The 22343-nt window shown below is 47.2% G+C and overlaps 1 protein-coding gene across 1 annotated transcript in view; it reads right to left on the bottom strand.

Annotated features, from left to right (window-relative positions):
- SOS1 (SOS Ras/Rac guanine nucleotide exchange factor 1) overlaps nucleotides 1-22343 on the bottom strand; it is a 628878-nt gene that overhangs the window by 70977 nt on the left and 535558 nt on the right. The window contains exon 20 of the mRNA XM_082249445.1: nucleotides 10560-10824. Within this exon, the coding sequence (XP_082105571.1) occupies nucleotides 10560-10824 (265 nt within the window). The remainder of the gene's footprint in view (nucleotides 1-10559; nucleotides 10825-22343) is intronic.

Here is a 22343-nt window from a genome sequence, read left to right as displayed (position 1 = left end):
TACAAACATGTATTCCAGTCCTGCTATTACATTCTTCAAAATATAAAACAGAATAATTCAAGATGGGGACCCACACATAATGGCTGAGAAAGGCGTTTAAAGCTGGAAACTCAAACCTCAAGAGCAATAATCCCAAACGAAAATTTAGGTGCTTTATATTTAGGTGCTTTATAATGTATATAAAAGTCAAAACCTTTTTAGATTTAGAAAAAGTGGCGAGGTGAGGGTATAGAACCCATCAGTTTTTAGGATTTAGGTGCATCATTCAGAATAATCTTCAGTGAAGGTCTGTTGACATTTTACCCCTCATTCTGTCTCTGGACCATCCTAACCCACCCCCCATTTCTTTGTAATACTGCACTCTATATGCTGTGTGGTATTTACTCCTGACTCGTGCACTCTATAAACTATGCTGTACATTCCATAGTCTTGATCAATGTGTTCATCGTCTCAAACAGTGGCTGGTTTTATTTATAAGTTATTCTGAAAATTGGCTGAAAAATGTATAGCTTTTCCTTTCAGAAAAGCAAATGTAATAAGAGATTTTTAATTCATTAAAACATGATCCTTTGTTCCAAGGTTTTTATATGTCTTCAACTTCTTGTAAGCCATTGCATGCAAAGCAGAACTGATTTTTCAACTGTATCCTATGGTGGCTAACACTCTGTCTTTCTGTTTTGACTTTTTAATTGTAAAGTCAGGCAGATGACTTGTTAAGGGCATTGTCAATGCTTAAAGCGTTTGTAACCCTAAAAATAAAAAAATATATATCCTGCTCCTTATCCTGTTAAACAGCACAGTGCTTGTGCTGTGTAATTTGTCCTATTGTATAATGTAATCTACCTAGCTGATCCTGCCTGTTCCTGTGTCCCCCTGTCTCTGCTGACCATGATTTTAATGGCTCCTGATCAATGATACAGTGGTCAGCTTACTTGCCTCCCCCATCATGCTGTTTTTGGCTCTCTGTCTCTTCCTCTCTCCCTTCCTCCTTGCTTGTCAGTTCTAAGGCCCCTTTCACACGAACGGTTAGATTTCAGATTTTAGCTGTGGAAAGAGGAACTTATTTACCGCAGCTAAATGCAGACAATGCATCCCTATGGCCCTGTTCACACACTGCATTTAGCAACGTTTTCATAACAGACGGTTTTGTGCATTTAGGAAAAATAAAGTTGACAGCGTCCAGGAGCGATGTACCGCATTTGTATACAACTGCAGGTAATCGCAGTACAAAGAAAAAAAAGAAAACAGTTGCTATACAAAAGGCAAGAATTTAGTACCGCAGCCGTACGTAAACGCATGTAATCGCACATAATCAAATGTACACATGTGAATAATTTTTGTGCCAGGCGTGTTGGAATTTCAAAATAACAAAAATATTTTGTAAGAACTTACCGTAAAATTATTTTCTCGGAGTCCTCCGACAGTCGCCGCCCCTTCAGTTAGCCTTCACTAGTGGGTAATGGCGGCTCTGCTGGAGCAGGCTAGGCAGTAAAAGGTTAACAAACAAAAGCCTTTACACATAACACACCTCTAGGGGGTTGTTTCTCAGCCATTACCCATCAGCCACTAGGAGCTGTTTTTCAGTTTTGTATCAAGCAGTACATGAAGACTATCAACCCCAAAAAGAAGAGGGGCGGCGACTGTCAGAGGAGAGAAAATAATTTTACGGTAAGTTCTTACAAAAATTCTATTTTCTCTTACGTCCTCTGACAGTCGCCGCCCATTCAGTTAGCCTTCACTAGTGGGATGTTCCAAAGCAGTGTAGGTGTGAGGGGTGGGAAGACGCAACCAAAGAAAAGGCAAGGTGCAACCAGGCCAGAGGCGAAACAAATTGAGCCAACAGGGCAACAAAAGCTCAACAAGCCAACCCTGGACAAAAAAACACCCCAAGAAGAGCCAGAAACACACGTCTCCGCCAAACAACCGCCGTGCACAAAACTGCGCAGACAAAGGAAGCATCCAAGGATGCTATCAAAGCAAGTGTGTAAAATCCCGTGAAAGGTCGCACAGATGACCAGGTCGCCGCTGTGCACACCTGAGCCACAGAAGCCTGAGGCAGAAAAGCCCAAAAGACACTGACAGCTCAAGTAGAATCAGCCCCAACAGGGAAAGAATGAACCTGACCCTTGATTGAACAGGCCCGAACAATCGTCCGTTTGATCCATTTAGACATGTTTGTCACGGACGCTGCCGCACCCCTCCGAGGATCCTCAGGAAGGACAAACAGGTAATCAGAAGTCCTAAAAAGACTCCGTGGCGGGCAGGTAAACCCTGATCGCTCGAACTACATCCAAGGAATGCAAGGCAAAGTCCTTGGGATGCTTGGGCTTCGCCCAAAGCGAAGGCAGAAACAATATCCTCATTAAGGTGGAAAGCAGATACCACCTTGGGGAGAAAAGATTGACTGGGTAGAAAGACCACTTAATCCCTATGAACAACCAGATAATATAACCGGCAAGACAGAGCCGCTTAGACACTCTGCGAGCAGAGGTAATACTACCAGAAAGGTAACATTCTGGGACAACACAGGCAGAGGAATGGCTCAGATGTTCACAAGGGAAGCCCTTTGCAAAACGGACAAAACCAAATTCAGGTCCCAGGGAGGCAAGGGAGCCTTCCACGGGGGAGTCAGACGCCGCACCCCTTGAAGACAGGTGCGAACCAAGGAAATTAGTCGCCAAAAGGACGTCGGAAAAGAAAATGGCCAAAGCCGACAACCGACCCTTGATCATGGTTAGCGCCAGGTGCTGATCAACACCTTCTTGCAGGAAGGCCAAAAACCCTCGCCACTGAGAAGGAGCGAGGATGGAAACAAAGCGAAGCGCACCAGGCAATATACCCCCTCCAGGTGCGATGAGAAAGACTTCTAGAGATAGCTTTCCGAGCCGTCAAAAGGGCAGGAATGACAGCAAGCGGGAGACCTTAGTCCCCCAAGACTTGGCTTTCAACAGTCACGCTGTCAAAGCCAGAGACTGCAAAGCAGGATGAAAGATCAGCCACTGAGACAGGAAATCAGCTCTCAGTGGAAGCCCCCAGGGAGGCTCGATGACCCCCAGACTGTCCGCGCACCAAGACCGGCGCGGCCAGTCTGGGGCCACCAGAATGACCGGAATCCGTTCCGACGCCAACCTGCGGAGGAATCTGGATAACCGATGGATCGGAGGGAAAGCATAAAACAGCCGACACTGGTGCCAAGGCACCACTAACGTGTCCGTGGCGTCCGCCAGAGGATCGCGGGTTCTGGCCACAAACCTTCCCACCAGTTTGCTAAGACGGGACGCGAACAGAGCTATGTCCGGAGACCCCCACCAGGCACAAATTAGGCGAAACCCCCTTCGGAAGCAGGGACCATTCTCCCTGGTCCAGGGTCTGGTGACTCAAAGTCCACCTGCCAGTTGTCCACACCCGGAATGTGGACTGCCGAAATCGCTGGAACGCGCGGCTCGGCCCAAGATAAGATCTCGGCCATTTACTTGGGCACTCATGGTGCCCCCCTTAGTGAGTGATGTACGCCACAGCCGTGGCGTTGTCTGTCTGTACCCGAACCGGGCAACCCCGAAGCTGAGTTGACCAACGGAACAAGCACAGCTTGATTGCAGGGAGCACCAAAATGTTTATCGGCAAGGAAGCCTCCTCTGCCGACAACATCCCCTGGGCACAAAGCGTGCCCAGAACTCCACCCCAGCCCATCGGGCTGGCATTCGTGGTGATCACCGTCCACAGCAAAGCCCGGAAGGACTTGCCTTGAGTCAGAGTTGGTGACAGGGGCCACCACAAAGGATCCGATCTCACAAGGTGGCTCAGAGAAATCCTCCTGTCCAACGACTGAGGCGTTCTGTCCCACCTGGCAAGAATCTCTGCTTGCAGAGATCTCATGTGAAACAGAGCAAAAGGGATAGCCTGGAAAGCCAAAACCATCAGACCCAGGGATCGCATGCAGGCCCGCAAGAGGCGAGATCGTTGTCCCTGAGGGACCTGATCTTGCCCCGCAAGGTCCGGAGCTTGTCCTCCGGGAGAAAGACTTTCGCCAGAGCAGAGTCCAGTATCATCTCCAGGCATGGGAGGCAAACCGAAAGAGGCAGAGACGACTTCTGGAAGATGACGGTCCACCCGAATTCCAGGAGTGTCTGAACTGTGAGCGACAGATCGCTCGCCAGAGTGGCACACAAGCTTGACCTTAACAGGAGGTCGTCCAGATAATCGAGGACCGCAATCCCCCTAAAACGCAGTGAAGCCAGCACTGGAGCCAAAACCTTGGTGAAAACCCTGGGAGCCAAGCGAGGCCGAAGGGCAAGGCCACAACTGATAATGCTCCTCTGCCACTACCAGGTACCGGTGGTGACCCACTCAGATAGGGATATGCAGATACGCACCCCACAAGCGGATGGAGGCCAGAAAGTCCCCCGGACTCAACAAGGCCACCACTGACTGGATGGATTCCATCCTGAACTTTCTACCCTTACAAACGGGTGACGGAAAAAAAAACCTGTCTGGGGGGCGAGATCGAAACATGACTGTTTACCCTGAACGAATCCGTACGTGAACCCACCAGTCCCGAATTCGGGACAACCAGGGTTTCTGGAAAAACAACACAGACATCCCCCCACCCCTGAAACGGGCGAGGGCGTCCCTTCAGGTAGAGGTGGACTGGGCCGTCTTACCTGACCATGGCTTCTCGGTACCACCTGAGGACTTGAAGGACTTCCTTGTCTCCCGTGCCCTGAAGGCACGAAATTACCCACAAAGCCTTAAGGGAAGGGCCCCGCCGAGCTCCGGGAGGATTTACCCATAGAGGCCTGGGGAAAAAAAGAGTACTCTTGCCCCCCGTAAGCCCTTTGATCAACTCATCTAGAGTGTCCCCAAAAAGTCGATTACCCACATAAGGGACATCAGACACAGTCTTTGTGGGAGCATGGTCAGCCGACCAGCCTCTTAGCCGCATAATGCGGCAGATCGCAACCCTAACTGCACTGCAGACAGCCGTGTGACCAAAAGGGGCCTCATGCAGGGCCACGGAACTTGAGCCACCATGTCCAGGGCAGCCAGAGATACCGACTCTGCCACTAATGTCTTAGAGCCCTGGTCCATTCCGTGATAGCTTGGGAAACCATCCCTGAAGCGAACACAGGTGTGAGTAGGGGGCCCACCACCAAGTAGATATGGCGGGAAGGCATCTCCCACGCCTATCTGCCGAATCCTGAAACACCGGGGAGTCCTCCACGGCATTAAAGTGGGAATACCTTGTCTAGAAAACAGTGTGGTCAACCGTAGGTGACACCATCCAACAGTTAGCAACAGGATTCGCAAAAGGACCACGGTATGAAAAAAAAATGCGACACCACTAGTCGTTCACAGATTTGCGAAACTCCTCGGGACAGGGGACTTGAACCTACATCTGGGCTGTGCAGGACCCGAAGGAAACCCACTTACCCGGCAGGGAGGGCTTATCATCAAGATGTAAAGTCTCCCTGACGGAGCTAAGGAGCGCATCAACCGTGGCACGTTCCCCCGCCGGCTGGGGGGGGGGGGACTTCTCCCCCTCACCATCCGAATGGGAGGACTGGGACCCCTCAAGGGGGACATTGTCTGTGGCAACCAAATTGGGTTCCGAGTCAGAAGACTGCGAGGGCATAGGCCGGTTGTGAGAAGCACGTTCAGACATCAGCAGATCTACTTTGGACGCCAAAGTCACAAGAGCAGCATTATAATGAAGCCATGGAACAGGATTCAGGCATACCTGAAGCCACAACCAGGTCTGTGGGAAAATGTTGTCCTGGGAGTCCATTTTTGTAATTTAAAATTAATGGGACGCTGGCCCTTTAAAACGGCGGTTCCCGCGGACCCCTCCCCCCGCAACTTGCACTACCTGCTGAGCCACTTCAGAGAAGACGATAGCCACAAGCGAAAAACTGTTAAACATGATAATGCCAGAGAAAACAGCAAAACTCCCCCACAGTGTCAGTGTGTTTCACACGCAGCACAGTGAAAATGGAGAGGAGGGAGGAAGTGACCTCACCCCCTAGAGGCCTATGCCACAAAAAAATGGTGCCTAATGAAAGTCAATGGGAAGAATCACAAACAAAATGGCTGCCGCCCTTACTAGGCGTTTGCCCACACCCAACATTTACACGGTTACATAGTAGGTGAGGTTGAAGACCATAGTCCATCGAGTTCAACCTGTGTAGCTGTAATTATCTCTCATACCCCTGAATGTTTTTCGGCGCCAGAACAGGGATCTAAAAAATGGCTGCTGCCCTTACAATGAGCCCAGCCAGCCTGCCCTCACCCAAGATGGTGGCCGTGCTAAAACGGCGCCAATTAAGGCATACAATTACTATCTGGCCACCACAGGGAACACCAAAGAGAACCCCGGGACGCTACAGAGCCCCCATGCCCCCCAGGTACAGCAAAGTGCACAGCACAGCTCCCTCAACAGGGCCAGGGAGGGAGGGAAACTTACCACGCTGGCCAGAAGGGGGATATCACAGGGACCACCAGCACTGCCATCCCCTAAGAGTGGGCTCATAGAACCCCCCTACAGGTCCTAGTCCCAGAGACAAGGGGGAAGTAGTACTCACCAGTCTAGAGAATGCGGGCACCGCTCTGATACAGGAGACCTCCCACCCTGAGTGGGGGTGCCGCCAGCCAAAGAGGGATGCTAGCAACACACGGTCATTCCAGAGTTGAGACACCCCCGGCGAAGATGGACCTCCGCAGGCTCGTCCCCATCCCAAGTTTTTTGTTAACCTTTTACTGCCTAGCCTGCTCCTGCAGAGGCACCATTACCCACTAGTGAAGGCTAAATGAACGGGCGGCGACTGTCAGAGGACGTAGAGAAACATGCTTTTACCAACGTCACAACAACCGTCAGTGTGAAAGGGGCCTAATCGTAAATACCTTATCTCACAGTGGTCACATAATCTTCCTCTGCTGGCTGGGTGGCTGATGTCAGAGGGTTATCTCAGGCCCTCCCTCTGCATTCCTTACATCTGGGGAAAGGGGAGGCAAGGAATGTCACTGACAACAAATTATTGCTGTGAGATAAGGCATTTCCAATCAGAATTTAAAAAAACGGACACATAGTGCTGTACATCTTGATTTTTTTAAATTCCTTTATTGAAAAGAACAAAGTACCAGAGTACAACAGCAGCACAAGTGGATACATAGGAATCAGTCAGTCAATCATCATAAAGCAGGCATACAAGTATGTGCTATTGCAAAAAGCAATTAAAATACAAACAGCATCAGGAACATAGGTACTGTATGAGAACAATTGAACATTTCAAGAACAAGGTGGGAGCACGCAGCGCCATTGGAACACAACAGGAGTTCATGATGGTGTGCATACATATAGCAGCCGGGTGCTCCCACCCGGGCGTCCTAAAAGGACGCGTCTGATATACAGGCGATATAGCATACTCAGTGGTGCTAGGGAAGTTATCACAAGGTAGAGTAGCAGAAATTAAAATGCCGGAACAAAGGAAAGAAAAGAAGGGAAAATAGTAGTAGGTATAATCTGAGGGGAAAAAGGACAGAAAAAAGGAGGGCCAGGACCAGTTCCCCCGGGCAGCCGCCGCGAGGGCAAGGTGGGGACACCATAGCATCATCGCTCAGGGGGCTCCCTGCTGGTAAGCATCGGTGCCAATAAAGAACAGCCAAGGCATCCAGCGGTTCCATGTCTGTTCCTCCGTATTTCTAAGGGTGGCCGTCAACTCCTCCATACGATGGATCTCATTGACTTTGGAAAACCAGAGTTCACGTGTGGGTGGTTGGGGCTGTCTCCACATGGCCGGTATACAGGCCTTCGCAGCATTGAGAAGCCGGATCATCAGGGACTGTTTGTACTTTCGGACTGGACGTCTGGTGAGGTGGAGAAGGCACAGCGCAGGGTTGTCCCCCACCTCGACCACCGTGAGTCAATGATCGAGGCAACCTCCTTCCAGAAATTTCGCAGCGAGGGACAAGCCCAGAAAATATGTAGCATTGTCCCCCCTTCCAATCCACAGCGCCAACACCTATCAGGACAGCTCACATCCATTTTATGTAACACTGCAGGAACTCTGTACCACCGAGTTAACATTTTATATCCAAACTCCTGATATTTACAGTCAATAGAGGACTTATGGGACACCGCCAGAATTTTGTCAGTTTGCCCTGGAGTTAGTGAAATGTCTAAGTCCTGTTCCCAGCGGTGCAGGAAAGATAATCCTTGCTCCCCAGGCTCGTCGGAGAGGAGTGAGTAAAACAATGAAAGGGCGTGTCTGGGGGGGGGTCCCCATCCTTACAGATGGCTTCAAGCAGAGTCAGAGAGCGCGGCGCATAGCCCAGTCTCTGGAGGGAGAGAAGGAAATGGCGCAGTTGGTAAATGCTGAGGGGGTCAAGGGAGGTCCCGGGCCAGGCCGCGATCTCCAAGTGGGTGGGCACATCACCCTGTCGCCAGGCGTCAAGAGGCGGATCTTGCCTAACCGTGCCAAACTGCGCACCCTAGCATTTGTGCAGCCCGGCGGAAACTCCGGGTTGCCCAGTACGGGCGTCAGTGGGGATGGCGCGGGCGCAAGCATTGGGTGGTTCTGAATATGCCGGGTTTCACGTAAAGTGGCCCCTATTGTAGGATGCGAGAGAATGGAATCTGAGGGTTGGAAGGAGGACCAAGGAGCCGGGGGCGTTAGCTGTCCTGCCATGCTCACCTCCTGTACATCTTGATTAAACAGAGGAGATGGTAGTGTTTTATCATCCTGACTTTACATCCACTTTAACTATTGTTTATATATTGTATAAATATTGATGGTCTTCATTTCTAATAGGAGTTTCTGCCATTTTTCAGGTTGTCAGTAAATTTTCCTAGTTTTGTCAGTAAAAAAAATTCATGAGAGGTATCAAACAATTTGCAAACTGCAGCACGGCGTAGGTGCTCTATGATCTGGAGTGCCCATGCAAAAAGCTCTACGTTGGAAAGACTAAGTGTCAATTGCGCATACTCACTGGCGAGCACCTTAGTAGTATCAGGAATAGAAACAAAAACAAAACTAAGCAACATCAGGGTCCCATAGCACAGAACTTCGAGACCTTCCATGACTTCTGTCTGGATGGACTCAAGAGTTAAAGCTTTTTTTTGTACTTTCCCTATCAAGTCGGAGAGGTGACTTTGATACGGTCCTTCTTCGTAAAGAGAAGGAATGGATTTTTCGGCTTGGAACTTTAACGCCAAAAGGACTGAATACCGAACTCAGCCTGTAGGTGTTTCCTGAACCATACATAGGTTCTATTACTGTCCACAATCATTATTACCTCTCCCTATATATAATCTTTCATAACGGGGTTATTATATCCCAACCAGGATATTATCCCATATTGATGAACCTCTGTCTATTTTATGGATTTGTAACCTGTATATTCAGGCCTATATACACATGCAAAAGGTATATATTGGCATATGGGAGTACTTTCCTGTTTTTAGGGATCATATCCAGGATCCTCCCGGTGATAGAGGATACTGTATTTTGACTGAGATACATCCTATACTTAAGTCGCGTGTATTTAACTGATTTGAAACCTTCATACTTGGGCACCTATGCATAAGCAAAGAGATACCTCTAATTATCCTCCTGTTGCAGGTATATCTCTAAATATGTGGAGTACCTGACTGGATACAATAGCTGTTCAATCCTGGACCATCTCACAATTTGATTTATAAAAAATAAAATGTACTTGCCATATAAATATGTAAAAATGTGTGTGAAACTAAGTGTGTTATTACAGACATACATGATGTGGTTGGTTTAAAACTGTGGCTAAGCGAGAGTTACCTTTTTTGGATCACTGACCCAGCCCCTTTAAAAGCCTCAGACATGATAGCCACAGTGTCCTGAAGAAGCTCATATGATTGGATGTGTGAAATGAACAGACGTCAGCACGTCATGTGACCCACCACACGTGATCACTCCATGCAGCCTGACCATCCATGAGCTGCTGTCCCACACTGAATGAAGCACTCTGGCATCGTTTATTCCTTCCATGGGATTACACTGAGCTGGCTAGCATCACTGCAGCAGCAATCAAGGGGGATCTAGCAGATACAGAAGGGATACACATTGGAGCAACATGCAGACCCTGTCCTGGCTGTGGGTGAGAAGACCAAAGGTAGGGCTCTCCCAGGTCTACTGATGCTACCAAGGGCTGACTAGCAACTTTTGGACCAGGGGGGCAAATATAAACCAGAAGCCTATGGTGCAGCAAATTGGCCCCCCTCGCACTCTCCCTCTTCCCGGCCTCCTCCTGACCAAAGTAACGCAATACCATGCTGTTTGGTGTGATGCTTTAAAAGTCACCTCTATAGTGGTCCATTCATTTGAAGAGCAGCTCTTGTGGCCAAGAGAAAGGGGAGTGGTGGGAAGCTAGTTCACCAAACAGCTAGAATTGTTTTAGAATTTGCAAACAAGAGCACCCTTGCATTGCAGACTCCCAGGGCACTTCCAAAGCTGTAGGCAGTTTTAGAGGTTAGCAATTACTAACAAAAACATTTACACTAAATAAATTTAAGATGAGATAAAAACACCTACGTGAATGAAATGGACTTGATGGATCAGAATCAAACACACTGCAGACATCTGTAGTGCTGGATGCTGCAGATGGTGGAGGTGGTGTTAAGGGTGTTCTAGGCGAGTTTGGGGCCGACGCTGCTGTTTCTGTTTCACTTTCTGGGATGCGACTGTAGCTGATTTTTCTTGGTTCCTGCTGCAAAGGAGTAGGGTGCCTCATTGTACCTGGCCTTGTGTTTGATGGACGCACACCAGGAGACTTAAGTGGATAACTGTACTTTTTTTGCTGAGGGGGAAAAAAAATATATATAAAAAAAAAATGAACAAGAGGTCATAACATATTGTAAAACAACTAGCTTAGCACAAACTTAAACGGTAATTGCTGTTTATAATGTGAAAATATGACAAGGCAGGCTGAGAATAAAGGATCAGTAAAAACCAAAGTAATGCCGCTCTAGATGAGTGACCGACTCACATATTGTGAACTGGAACCCAGTGTGCTGCAAAGCTTGTCTGTGAGATTCAGTAACATGCACAAATAACTCAGTGATTACATTACCGGAATATTGCTGCACTCCTTGGTATCTTTATTCAGGCATTAAAAACCACATCACATGTATGACAGGAACATAAAAGGTAATGCGTTTCGCTCTAAAGTCAGCGCTTACTCAAACCTCATATACACATACATTGCATGAAATATACAGTACCTCACAAAAGTGAGTACACCCCTCACATTTTTGTAAATATTTTATAATATTTTTCATGTGACAACACTGGAGAAATGACACTTGGCTACAATGTAAAGTAGTGAGTATACAGCTTGTATAACAGTGTAACTTTGCTGTGCCCTCAAAATAACTCAACACACAGCCATTAATGTCTAAACCGCTGGCAACAAAAGGGAGTACACCCCTAACCGTTAATGTTTAAATTGGGCCCAAAGTGTCAAAATTTTGTATGGCCACCATTATCTTCCAGCACTGCGTTAAGCCTCTTGTGCATGGAGTATACCAGAGCTTCACAGGTTGCCACTGGAGTTCTCCTTCACTTCTCCATGACAACATCATGGAACTGGTGGATGTTAGAGACGGGGCGGACTGAGAACCATCAGGGCCCCAGGGCAAAATAAATCAAGGACCCCCTTCCAGGCCCCACCCATGTTTCGCCTCCAGCCAAACCCTTGTCCTGCCTCCAGTCACACCCACATCCAACCTCCAGCCACACCCTACACAATCTTTAGACCCAAGGAACAAAAGTGCAATAATTTATAAACAAGTGCAATATAAATAACGAATGAAAAAAACCAAACTGTGCAAAATAAATCACAAACCAAGACAAGTGCATTACCAATAATAAACAGACAAACCAAGACCAGGGCATTACAAAATCATAAACAGACAAAACCAGAGCATTACAAATCACAAACAGACAAAGCCAGAGCAATTTAAATCATAAACAGACAAAACCAGAGCATTACAGTGGTAAATTGCCAGGTCTACTAGCTGGACTAGGGTTGCCACCTCATCCCTTTAATCCAGGACACATATAAATTACACAGGTTCTGAGGCTGATATAATGCAGAAAAGGCACCAAGTGAGTTTAATTATCACCTTAATCAGCCACAGAACCTGTATAATTATTATGTGTCCTGGTTTAACCGCTTGCCGACTGCCCGCCGCAGATGTACTGCGGCAGACAGCCGCTCCCAGGCAAATCGCCCTACATGTCTGGTGCTCGCTCTGGGGAGTCTAGGGGGCCGCCCCCGCTCATCAGTGGGGAAGCCAGCACGTGTGTCAGGCAGCTCCGATTGCCGTCTGGCACCCGCAATCTCTCCCCGCTAAGAGAAAAGGGCGGGCGGCTGTTGTAAACACAGCCGACCGCCCTTCTCCCTGCAATGATCACAGAGACCATGTGATCCTTCTATATAGGATGGCATGTCTCTGTGATCATTTCACAAGCCCAACCCCCCCAGTTAGAATCACTCCCCTAGGCTTACATTTAACCCCTTGATCACCAACAGTATTAACCCCTTCCCTGCCAATGACATTATTACAGTAACAGCGCATATTTTTAGCACTGATTACTGTAGTATGGTCCTCCCAAAAGTGTCAAAAATGTCAGTTAGGGGTCCGATCCGTCCGCCGCAAAGTCGCTAAAAACGCAGATCGCCACCATTACTAGTAAAAAAAAAAAAAAAATATTTCCCATAGTTAGTAGACGGGATAACTTTTGCGCAAACCAATCAAAATACGCTTATTGCGTTTTTTTTTTTTTTTTTACCAAAAATATGTAGCAGAAAACAAATTGGCCTAACATGTTAAAAAATCTAGGTTTTTTCTTTTTTTGAGAATGTCATAGCAGAATGTGAAAAAAATGGATTTTTGTAAGATCTTACCGTAAAACCCTTTTCTCTTAAGCTCATTGACAGACGTAGTCCTCCTTGATTAATATCAACTCGGGTTATACTGCCCTCTACAGGAGTAGGACTAGACAGGAAAGAAAACATTCTGGCCACACCTTAGGGGCAGTCCCAGAGGGTATATCCTCTCTCTCTGCTACAGCAAATCAGTTATGTCACAAAGCAGTGTTTAGAGAATTTAACCCAACCCAACTCAGAAAACAGAGGGGCGGGTACTACGTCTGTCAATGAGCTTAAGAGAAAAGGATTTTACGGTAAGATCTTACAAAAGTCCATTTTTGCTCATTGACAGACGTAGTCCTCCTTGATTAATATCAACTCGGGACGTCCCAAAGCAGTGCCACAAATGAGGGGTGGGATAATGGAAATCAAAATCCAATCTAAAAGGCCCAACCGGTGCCAACTAGAAGTTTTAAAGGCTCATCAATTAAAGGATGAGACTCAACTGAAAATCCAACGGAAAAAAACCCTTGAGGTAGACCACCGGTCTCCTCAAATTGCGGCCTGCAAAACCTTGCGGCCAAATGAGGCATCCGCCGATGCCATCACATCAACTTTATAAAATTTTGTAAAGGTATGAACCGACGACCAGGTAGCCGCCTTGCACACCTGGACCACTGATGCCTGATGGCGGTAGGCCCAGGAAGTACTGAGCGCTCGAGTGGAGTGCGCCTAAACAGGGAACGGAGGATTCCGACTCTTTATAGAATAAGCCTGTACCACCGTCTGTCTAATCCATTTGGAGATAGTCGCAGCAGATGCAGGCAACCCCTTTCTGGGGCCATCCATGATCACAAAAAGTGAATCCGTTTTACGGAACGATTCCGTAGTCTTCAGGTATAACCTGATTGCCTGAACTACATCCAAGGAATGCAATGCACATTCCCGAGGATGATTGGGCTTAGGACACAAGGAAGGTAGCACAATATCTTCATTCAGATGAAAGTCTGAAACCACCTTAGGAAGAAAGGATGGCTTCGGAAGAACTACCTTATCCCTATGAACCACTAGATATGGGGAATGGCATGATAATGCAGCCAGTTCTGACACCCTGCGTGCAGAAGTAATGGCCACCAAGAAGGCCATCTTCTGGGATAATGTAAGCAAGGGAATCTCCCTGATATTTTCAAATGGAGGTTTCTGCAGAACCGACAAAACCAAATTAAGATCCCAGGGCGGTAAGGGCGCGCGTACTGGCGGAGCCAAGTGTCGCACCCCCTGGATGAAATTCCGCACCAAGGAATGGGTAGCCAAAGGCTTCTGAAAGAAGATTGCTAACGCTGAAACTTGACCCTTGATGGTGCTCAAGGATAGTTTCTGCTCAACCCCCTTTTGCAGAAAAGCCAAAATTCGGGTCACCAAATAGGTACGTGGGGGAAATCCCAAAGATTCACACCACGCAATATAAGTCTTCCATGTGCGATAATAGACTTTGCTAGAAGTCGCTTTCCTTGCTTTAATTAGAGTAGGAATAAATGAAGCTGACAATCCCCTGTCCTTCAGTACCTGGGTCTCAATGGCCAGGCCGTTAAAACCAGTGACTGTAAAGCACAATGGAAGATCGATCCTTGAGACCGCAGATCCTCCCTGAGAAGAAGTCTCCAAGGAGCGTCTGTGACTAGCCTGCCCAAGTCGGCGTACCCGGCTTGACGAGGCCAGCCCGGAATTTCCAGGATAACTGGAGTTCCCTCCACCTCTATCCTGCGGAGAAATCTCAGCAGTAACTTGAGAGGGGGGGGGGAAGACATATAGTAGCTGATACTGCTCCTACGGGACGTTCAGCGCGTCTGCTGCGTCCGCTAGCGGATCGCGGGCGCGAGTTACCCAGCTCCGCGCCTTCCTGTTGAGCCGAAATGCCAACAGATCCACCTGCGGGATGCCCTACTGAAGACACAGGTGGTGAAATCCTTGGTGATCGACCTAAGTCATCACCATGATATTGTCTGACTGGATCCGAACCGGGCTGCCCTAGAGCTGCTTGGTCCAGGCAATCAGACAAAGTCTGATCGCTCTCAGTTCCCACACATTTATCAGAAACTAAATTCCTATCGGAAGTGATGACTTCTCCTGGCTGAGCATTAGAGACTGAAGTCACCGGACCAGAGACTCCTTGGTCCGCTCGCTCAACCGGATCCGATTCCTGGAGGGAACTGGGAATGATCTTTGGAAAAGGTAAAGAAAAACGTTCTGCTCAAGGAACGGGAACTACCGCTCCCAGGATCTTGTATCCTGATCATATGATCTCCTGAACCCCTTAGTCCGGGATTCAGGAAAGCCCTGGATCTGCACACCGGTGAAGACGTCCCCCCACCCCTGAGCTGGGTGGGGGCGCACCTTCAGGCTGTATTAGCCTTATCTTCAGGTTTGGCTGAGTCGGCATTTTGTTTACCCGACCAGCGCCTTTTGAAACCTCCTGAAGGGGCTTTGCCCTTCACGCTCGCCCCAGCGGAGCGAACGAACCTCTTATGAGCGGAAAAGAAAGGTCCTCGCCTGTTACAAGGTCCTTTAGCTTTAGCAGTCTGTGGCAAAAAAGTGATCTTGCCCCCAGTGACATCCTTTATGATCTCATCTAGGGTGGCCCCAAATAGGCGATCCCTCTGAAAAGGGAGATTAGCCAAAGCTTTCTTGGAACCTTGATCCGCCGACCAACACTTTAACCACAGCACACGTCTGAGGACTACTGCTGACATCGATGCATGCGCTAACAAGGGAGTGGCATCCAGGGCTGCGTCACAGACGAACTGTAATCCCTGTATAATTTGCTCCATCAAATCAGACGCTGCCTGGGGAATACTTCTCCCCTTTAAGTCATGGCGCAACAATTTTGCCCATTCTGTCAATGTTTGTGAAACTAAACCAATGGCAACCACTGGTCTAAAGGTTGACCCTATCAGGGAAAAAACAGTGAGGGATTCCGCTTCCACTTTTCGATCCACCGGATCCTTAAAGGACGGAGCGTCCTCCAACGGGATAACAGTGGCTTTATTTAGTCTGGAAATCGGTGGATCCACCACTGGTGGTACCGTCCATTTTTTAATGAGGGATTCCTCAAACGGATAGCGTCTAGCAATGCGTTTGGAAATAGTAAGGATTCATTTCGGATGATCCTATTCCTCTTTAATTTTATTACCAAAACATTTGGGAAAAGCCTTCGCCGTCTTGGTAGGTTTACTAGTACCAAAGGGAATTTCCATCTCGGTTACCTCTGCCGGTGTAACCTCAAGTCTCAAGGTTTCCCTGACAGACACAACTAGTGCGTCCACCAATGCTTCTTCTTGTGCTATGGCGGAGGTAGAACCGTCCTCCTCACTATCTGAGGGAGCATTACCTGAGACAACAGCTCCTGCAGAGGGACCTGCAGCTGCAATGACCATCTCAGAATCTGACTCTGAAGTATCAGATGAAATAGGGGTAGGCAGGGGTCGCTTTCTTGACCCCCGTCCCTGACAGGCCCTCTCCACCCGGGATACCAAAGACTCCAAAACTGCTGATAATGCATCAATACTCTGTGAACTGGAGGGTCCTGCGGCCACCTCGAGGGGATCAGGTGGGGATACATGTGTGGCAGGGTCCATGATTATACAAGACACTTGCCAGAAAAAAATAATTGCAATCAAAAAAAATAAAACTTTTTTTTTTTTTCTTTAGTCCCTCAGAGCAGCAGCGCCCCTCAGTGTTACCTGATTTTGGACCCCTACAGAGAGAGAGACCCCAAGGCTCACCACTTGATGCTCAGAAGTTTCAATACAACCTGTTCCAGCACTGTCTCTTACAGACAGGAAGTCTTTGGCTTGCTTTCCCGGGTAAAAGTAGGCGGCTCCGCCCCTTTACACGCCTTCCAGCGCCTCCCCATAGCTCCTCGAGGTGTTTGGTCACCTCAAACATGGCCGCCCCCATGCTAGAGACACGAGGCTACGCCAATATGGCGGCCCCGTGCGATCTGCAAGAAAATGGCGGCGGCCTGTGTAGGATAGCAGCGGCTTGCAAGCTAGCAGCGGCCTGCGGGAGGTGTGCACTTGGACTGTGCGGCCTGCGGAGTGCGCGCTCGGCCTGTGCGGCCTGCGGGAGGTGTCCTCGGCCTGTGCGGCCTGCGGGAGGTGTCCTCGGCCTGTGCGGCCTGTGGGAGGTGTCCTCGGCCCGCGGGAGGCTGTGCGGCTTTCTGGAGGGATGGCGACCTGCGGATGCAGTAACTCAGGCATAGGCATCGGCCTGTATACACACTATGGCAGGTAGGATACCTCTATACCTCAATAGTAATGCCTTTTAGTAGTCTGCCCCTGACTTCAGTCACCCTTACAGTCATATAGTGACTTTAGATAGTCAGCTCCCAAAACAAGCCTCCTGGTTTCTTATTCACAAAATCACACTCAAATTGGGGGATCTGTGACCTGTTATAGGATAGAGGGGGGACCCAGAAACTGAATGTCCGACCATCCCAGAGAGGGGCCCGCGTCCACCAACAAACCCGACAGGGGGAGAGGGGGGACATTCTACTCACCATACCGGAACCAGGCAGGCGCCAACTCCTGACAGAACCCCTCTCCACCGGAGTGGGGGGCCGTCGACCAATACGGACGCCGTGACTCAGTTTGCAACTGGTCATTGGCGTCCAGGCGAGACGTTTAACTCGCAGGGTTAGTCCCCGTCCAGTGGGACTATGTCGCGGCCGACCCAGCGCGGAGCTATGGCCTGCACGCGCTCGTAGGCTGAACTGGGGTGACCACTGGATCTCAACATCCAGCCCGTCGCCCAGTTTCAGCGTACTTGCTTGAAGATCTCACAGGAACACTGGAGAAGAAAAGCTGCCTAAAAAAGTATTTCTAAAAAAATCTTGCCAGGACCAAAGATCCCAGCAAGGAACTTAGGTCCTTACTCCTAACTAGACAGAAAAAAACTGATTTGCTGTAGCAGAGAGAGAGGATATACCCTCTGGGACTGCCCCTAAGGTGTGGCCAGAACGTTTTCTTTCCTGTCTAGTCCTACTCCTGTAGAGGGCAGTATAACCCGAGTTGATATTAATCAAGGAGGACTACGTCTGTCAATGAGCGACAGAGAAATATATATATATTTTTTTAGAATTGTAAACATCCCCTGTGACAGTAATAGGCAGTGACAGGTACTCTTTATGGAGGGATCTGAGGTCTAAAAGACCCCTACTGTACATGGACATACTTTTCAAAAAGCCAACATTTCTGTATTAAAAATCTTTTTTTTTTTTGGTCTTATGTAATAGTCTAATTTTCTGAGATACAAAATTTTGTGTTTTTACTAGCTGTAAGCCATAATCATCAAAGTTAAAAGAAAGAAATGTTTGAATTATATCACTCTTGTGTGTAACGCATCTATATAAAATATAGTTGTGCTTACAAATTTACATACCCTGGCAGAATTTATGATTTCTTGACCATTTTTCAGAGAATATGAATGAAAACACAAAAACTTTTCTTTCAATCATGGTTAGTGTTTGGCTGAAGCCATTTATTATCAATCAACAGTTTTTACTCTTTTTAAATCATAATGACAACAGAAACTACCCAATGGTGTACCTTTCATCATAGGCCTTGTTGACTCCTCTCCAAATGTAGCGTTTACGGTTGTGGCCAAAAAGCTCAATTTTGGTCTCATCACTCCAAATGACTTTGTGGCAGAAGGTTTGAGGCTTGTCTCTGTGCTGTTTGGAGTATTGTAAGGCGGATACTTTGTGGCATTTGCATAGTAATGGCTTTCTTCTGGCGACTTGACCATGCAAGCCCATCTTTCTTCAAGTGCCTCCTTATTATGCATCTTGAAACAGCCACACCATATGTTTTCAGAGAGTCCTGTATTTCACCTGAAGTTATTTGTGAGTTTTTCTTTGCATCCCGAACAAATTTCCTCGCAGTTGTGGCTGAAATTTTAGTTGGTCTACCTGACCGTGGTTTGGTTTCAACAGATCCCCTCATTTTCCACTTCTTGATTATAGTTTGAACACTGCTGATTGGCATTTTCAATTCCTTGGATATCTCTTTTTATATCCCTTTCCTATTTTATACAGTTCAACTACCTTTTCCCGCAGATCCTTTGACAATTCTTTTGCTTTCCCCACGACTCAGAATCCAAAAACGTCAGTGCAGCACTGGATGAAAGATGCAAGGGTCTGTCAGGAGTGCAGAAACTCATTGTCCTTTTATACACACACACTAATTACAAGCAAACAGATCAGAGGGTGAGGATGGTTACCTTTAATAGCCATTCAAACCCCTTTGTGTCAACTTGTGTGCATGTTATCCGGCCAAAATCACCAGGGTATGTAAACTTTTAAACAGGGTCATTTGGGTAGTTTCTGCTGACATTATGATTTAAACAGAGTAAACACAGTTGATTGATAATAAAAGGCTTCAGCCAAACACTAACCATGAGTGAAAGAAACGTTTGTGTGTTATCATTCATATTCTCAGAAAAATGGCCAAGAAATCATAAATTCTGCCAGGGTATGTAAACTTATGAGCACAACTGTATAGGAGTTTCACTTTTTTTCTTTCTTCCTTCTTTATCCAAATGTACCATTTTTTTTTTTTACATCTGTACCATTTATGTATAGGGTTCCCAGGGATCTGTATTTGTTGTATTAGTTTGATCTTCTTTTGATCCTTTATTCATATTTTATTTTTATTGATTATTTGTTCATTTTTGAACACTTTATCTCACCTAACACATGATTAATGTGTTATATGACATGTTAGTATGGGAATCAGGGAGCATAGGCTCTCATTAATGTAACGGAAAAGCATTTTTTAACAATGTAACGCAAGTTTGCGTCCTTCGGCTTTAAGGGGTTGTACTGGGTTGACCGTTTTTTTTTTTGAGCTGATGGTCGGCTTTCTTGTCATAACAACTGATGCGGCTAAGCAGGCATTATCACAAGCAGTGAGAGGGGACGTCCCCCCCTCACGCCGTTCTGCCCGGGTCTCCCGTCCCACCGGGAGACCCAAACGACCACCCGGCACATCTGCCGGGTGGTCGGAGTCCCAAACAAAGTCTTATTCGGTCCTGTCATCACTTCCGGTTACTGGAGCCCTAAAGGCACCAGATTTAAAAAAAAAAAACAAAACAAAAGACAGTATACAAAACATCCAAACTTTGCATTTTGAATGCTTTTAAGTGCAAAGGAGAGATTTGGGGTCTCCTAGACCCAAGATCCTTCCATAAAGAGGCCCTGTCACTGCCTATTACTGTCACAAGGGATGTTTACATTCCTTGTGACAGCAAAAAAAGGGATAAAAAAAAATGTAGAAAGGAACAGTGTAAAAAAAAAAAAAAATATGCAATGAAATAAATAAGCGAACACATACAGTGGGTGCGGAAAGTATTCAGACCCCCTTAAATTTTTCACTCTTTGTTATATTGCAGCCATTTGCTAAAATCATTTAAGTTCATTCTTCTTCCTCATGAATGTACACATAGCACCCCATTCTGACAGAAAAACACAGAATTGTTGACATTGTTGCAGATTTATTAACCACTTTACCCCCAGCCCTATTTCGGACACTTTTTGTTCACAAGTTAAAACCAGTATTTTTTCCTAGAAAACTACTTAGAACCCCCAAACATTATATATATTTTTTTAGCAAAGACTCTGGAGAATAAAATGTCGGTCATTGCAAAATTTTTTGTCACGCGGTATTTGCGCAGCGGTCTTTAAAACGCCATTTTTATGGAAAAAATTTGAAAAATCACATTTCACTGCATTTAAAAAATACTAAACAGTAAAGTTAGCCCATTTTTTTTGTATATTGTGAAAGATGATGTCACGCCGAGTAAATAGATACCAAACATGTTACTGTTTAAAATTGCGCCCCCCCCCGTGGGATGGCGACAAACTACGGTCTATAGAGATCTCAATCTGTGACGCTTTAAATTTATTTAACGGTTACCAGTTTAGAGTTAGAGTGTAGCTCTTTTTTTAAAATTATTGCCCACGCTCTGGCGATCGCGGCGATACCTCACATGTGTGGTTTGAACAGCGATTTCATTTGCGGCTCGACTTGCGTATACGTTTTTTTTGTGCGCGAGCTAACGGTGACGGGGGCGGCTAAATTTTTTTTTTTTCCTATTTATTTTTTCTTTTTTTTTAACTTTATTACAGGTTTTTTAAAAAAAAAAAATCTGATCACTTTTATTGCTGTCACAAGCAATGTAAACATCCCTTGTGACACCAATATGCAGTGACAGGTACACTTTATTGAGGGATCGAGGGTCTAAAAGACCCTAGACCCCTCCACTACACTTCCCTGTATATAAAACGCCGAAAACGGCATTTTTGCATACAGCCGTTTTTCAAATCTGCCGCCTTTTGCAGTCGGAGACCCGATCGATGCAGTTTCCGGCATTCATCGGGACTCCATCCAGCTGGCGGACGCGCCGGCTGGGTGCTCGGGGCTCCCGGTGGGACGGGAGCCCCGAGCAAAGCCGCGGAAGGCGGCGGGAGGGGGGGGGGGACATCCCCTCCCGCCCCCGGGTAACGATCGAGCGGCTCCCGAGCCGCATCGATCGTTACCGACGGAAAGCCGACCGTCGGCTTCAAACAACGGTACCGGGATGATGCCTCTAGCTAGAGGCATCATCCCGGTATAACCACTCAAAGTCAGCCGACGTAGGTCTACGTGGCTGGTCGTTAAGTGGTTAAAAAAGAAAAACTGAAATATCACATGGTCCTAAGTATTCAGACCCTTTGCTCAGTATTTAGTAGAAGCCCCCTTTTGATCTAATACAGCCAGGAGTCTTTTTGGGAAAGATGCAACAAGTCTTTCACATCTGGATTTGGGGATCCTTTGCCATTCCTCCTTGCAGATCCTCTCCAGTTCTGTCAGGTTGGATGGTAAACGTTGGTGGACAGCCATTTTTAGGTCTCTCCAGAGATGCTCAATTGGGTTTAAGTCAGGGCTCTGGCTGGGCCATTCAAGAACAGTCACGGAGTTGTTGTGAAGCCACTCCTTCGTTATTTTAGCTGTGTGCTTAGGGTCATTGTCTTGTTGGAAGGTAAACCTAAATCTGAGGTCCAGAGCACTCTGGAGAAGGTTTTTGTCCAGGATATCCCTGTACTTGGCCGCATTCATCTTTCCCTCGATTGCAACCAGTCGTCCTGTCCCTGCAGCTGAAAAACACCCCCACAGCATGATGCTGCCACCACCATGCTTTACTGTTGGGACTGTATTGGACAGGTGATGAGCAGTGCCTGGTTTTCTCCACACATACCGCTTAGAATTAAGGCCAAAAAGTTCTATTTTGGTCTCATCAGACCACAGAATCTTATTTCTCACCATCTTGGAGTCCTTCAGGTGGTTTTTTAGCAAACTCCATGCGGGCTTTCATGTGTCTTACACTGAGGCGAGGCTTCCGTCGGG

Source organism: Pelophylax lessonae (assembly GCF_965119305.1).
Source record: "Pelophylax lessonae genome assembly, chromosome: 3".
Classification (NCBI taxonomy): domain Eukaryota; kingdom Metazoa; phylum Chordata; class Amphibia; order Anura; family Ranidae; genus Pelophylax; species Pelophylax lessonae.
This window is presented reverse-complemented; position numbering and strand designations above follow the sequence as displayed.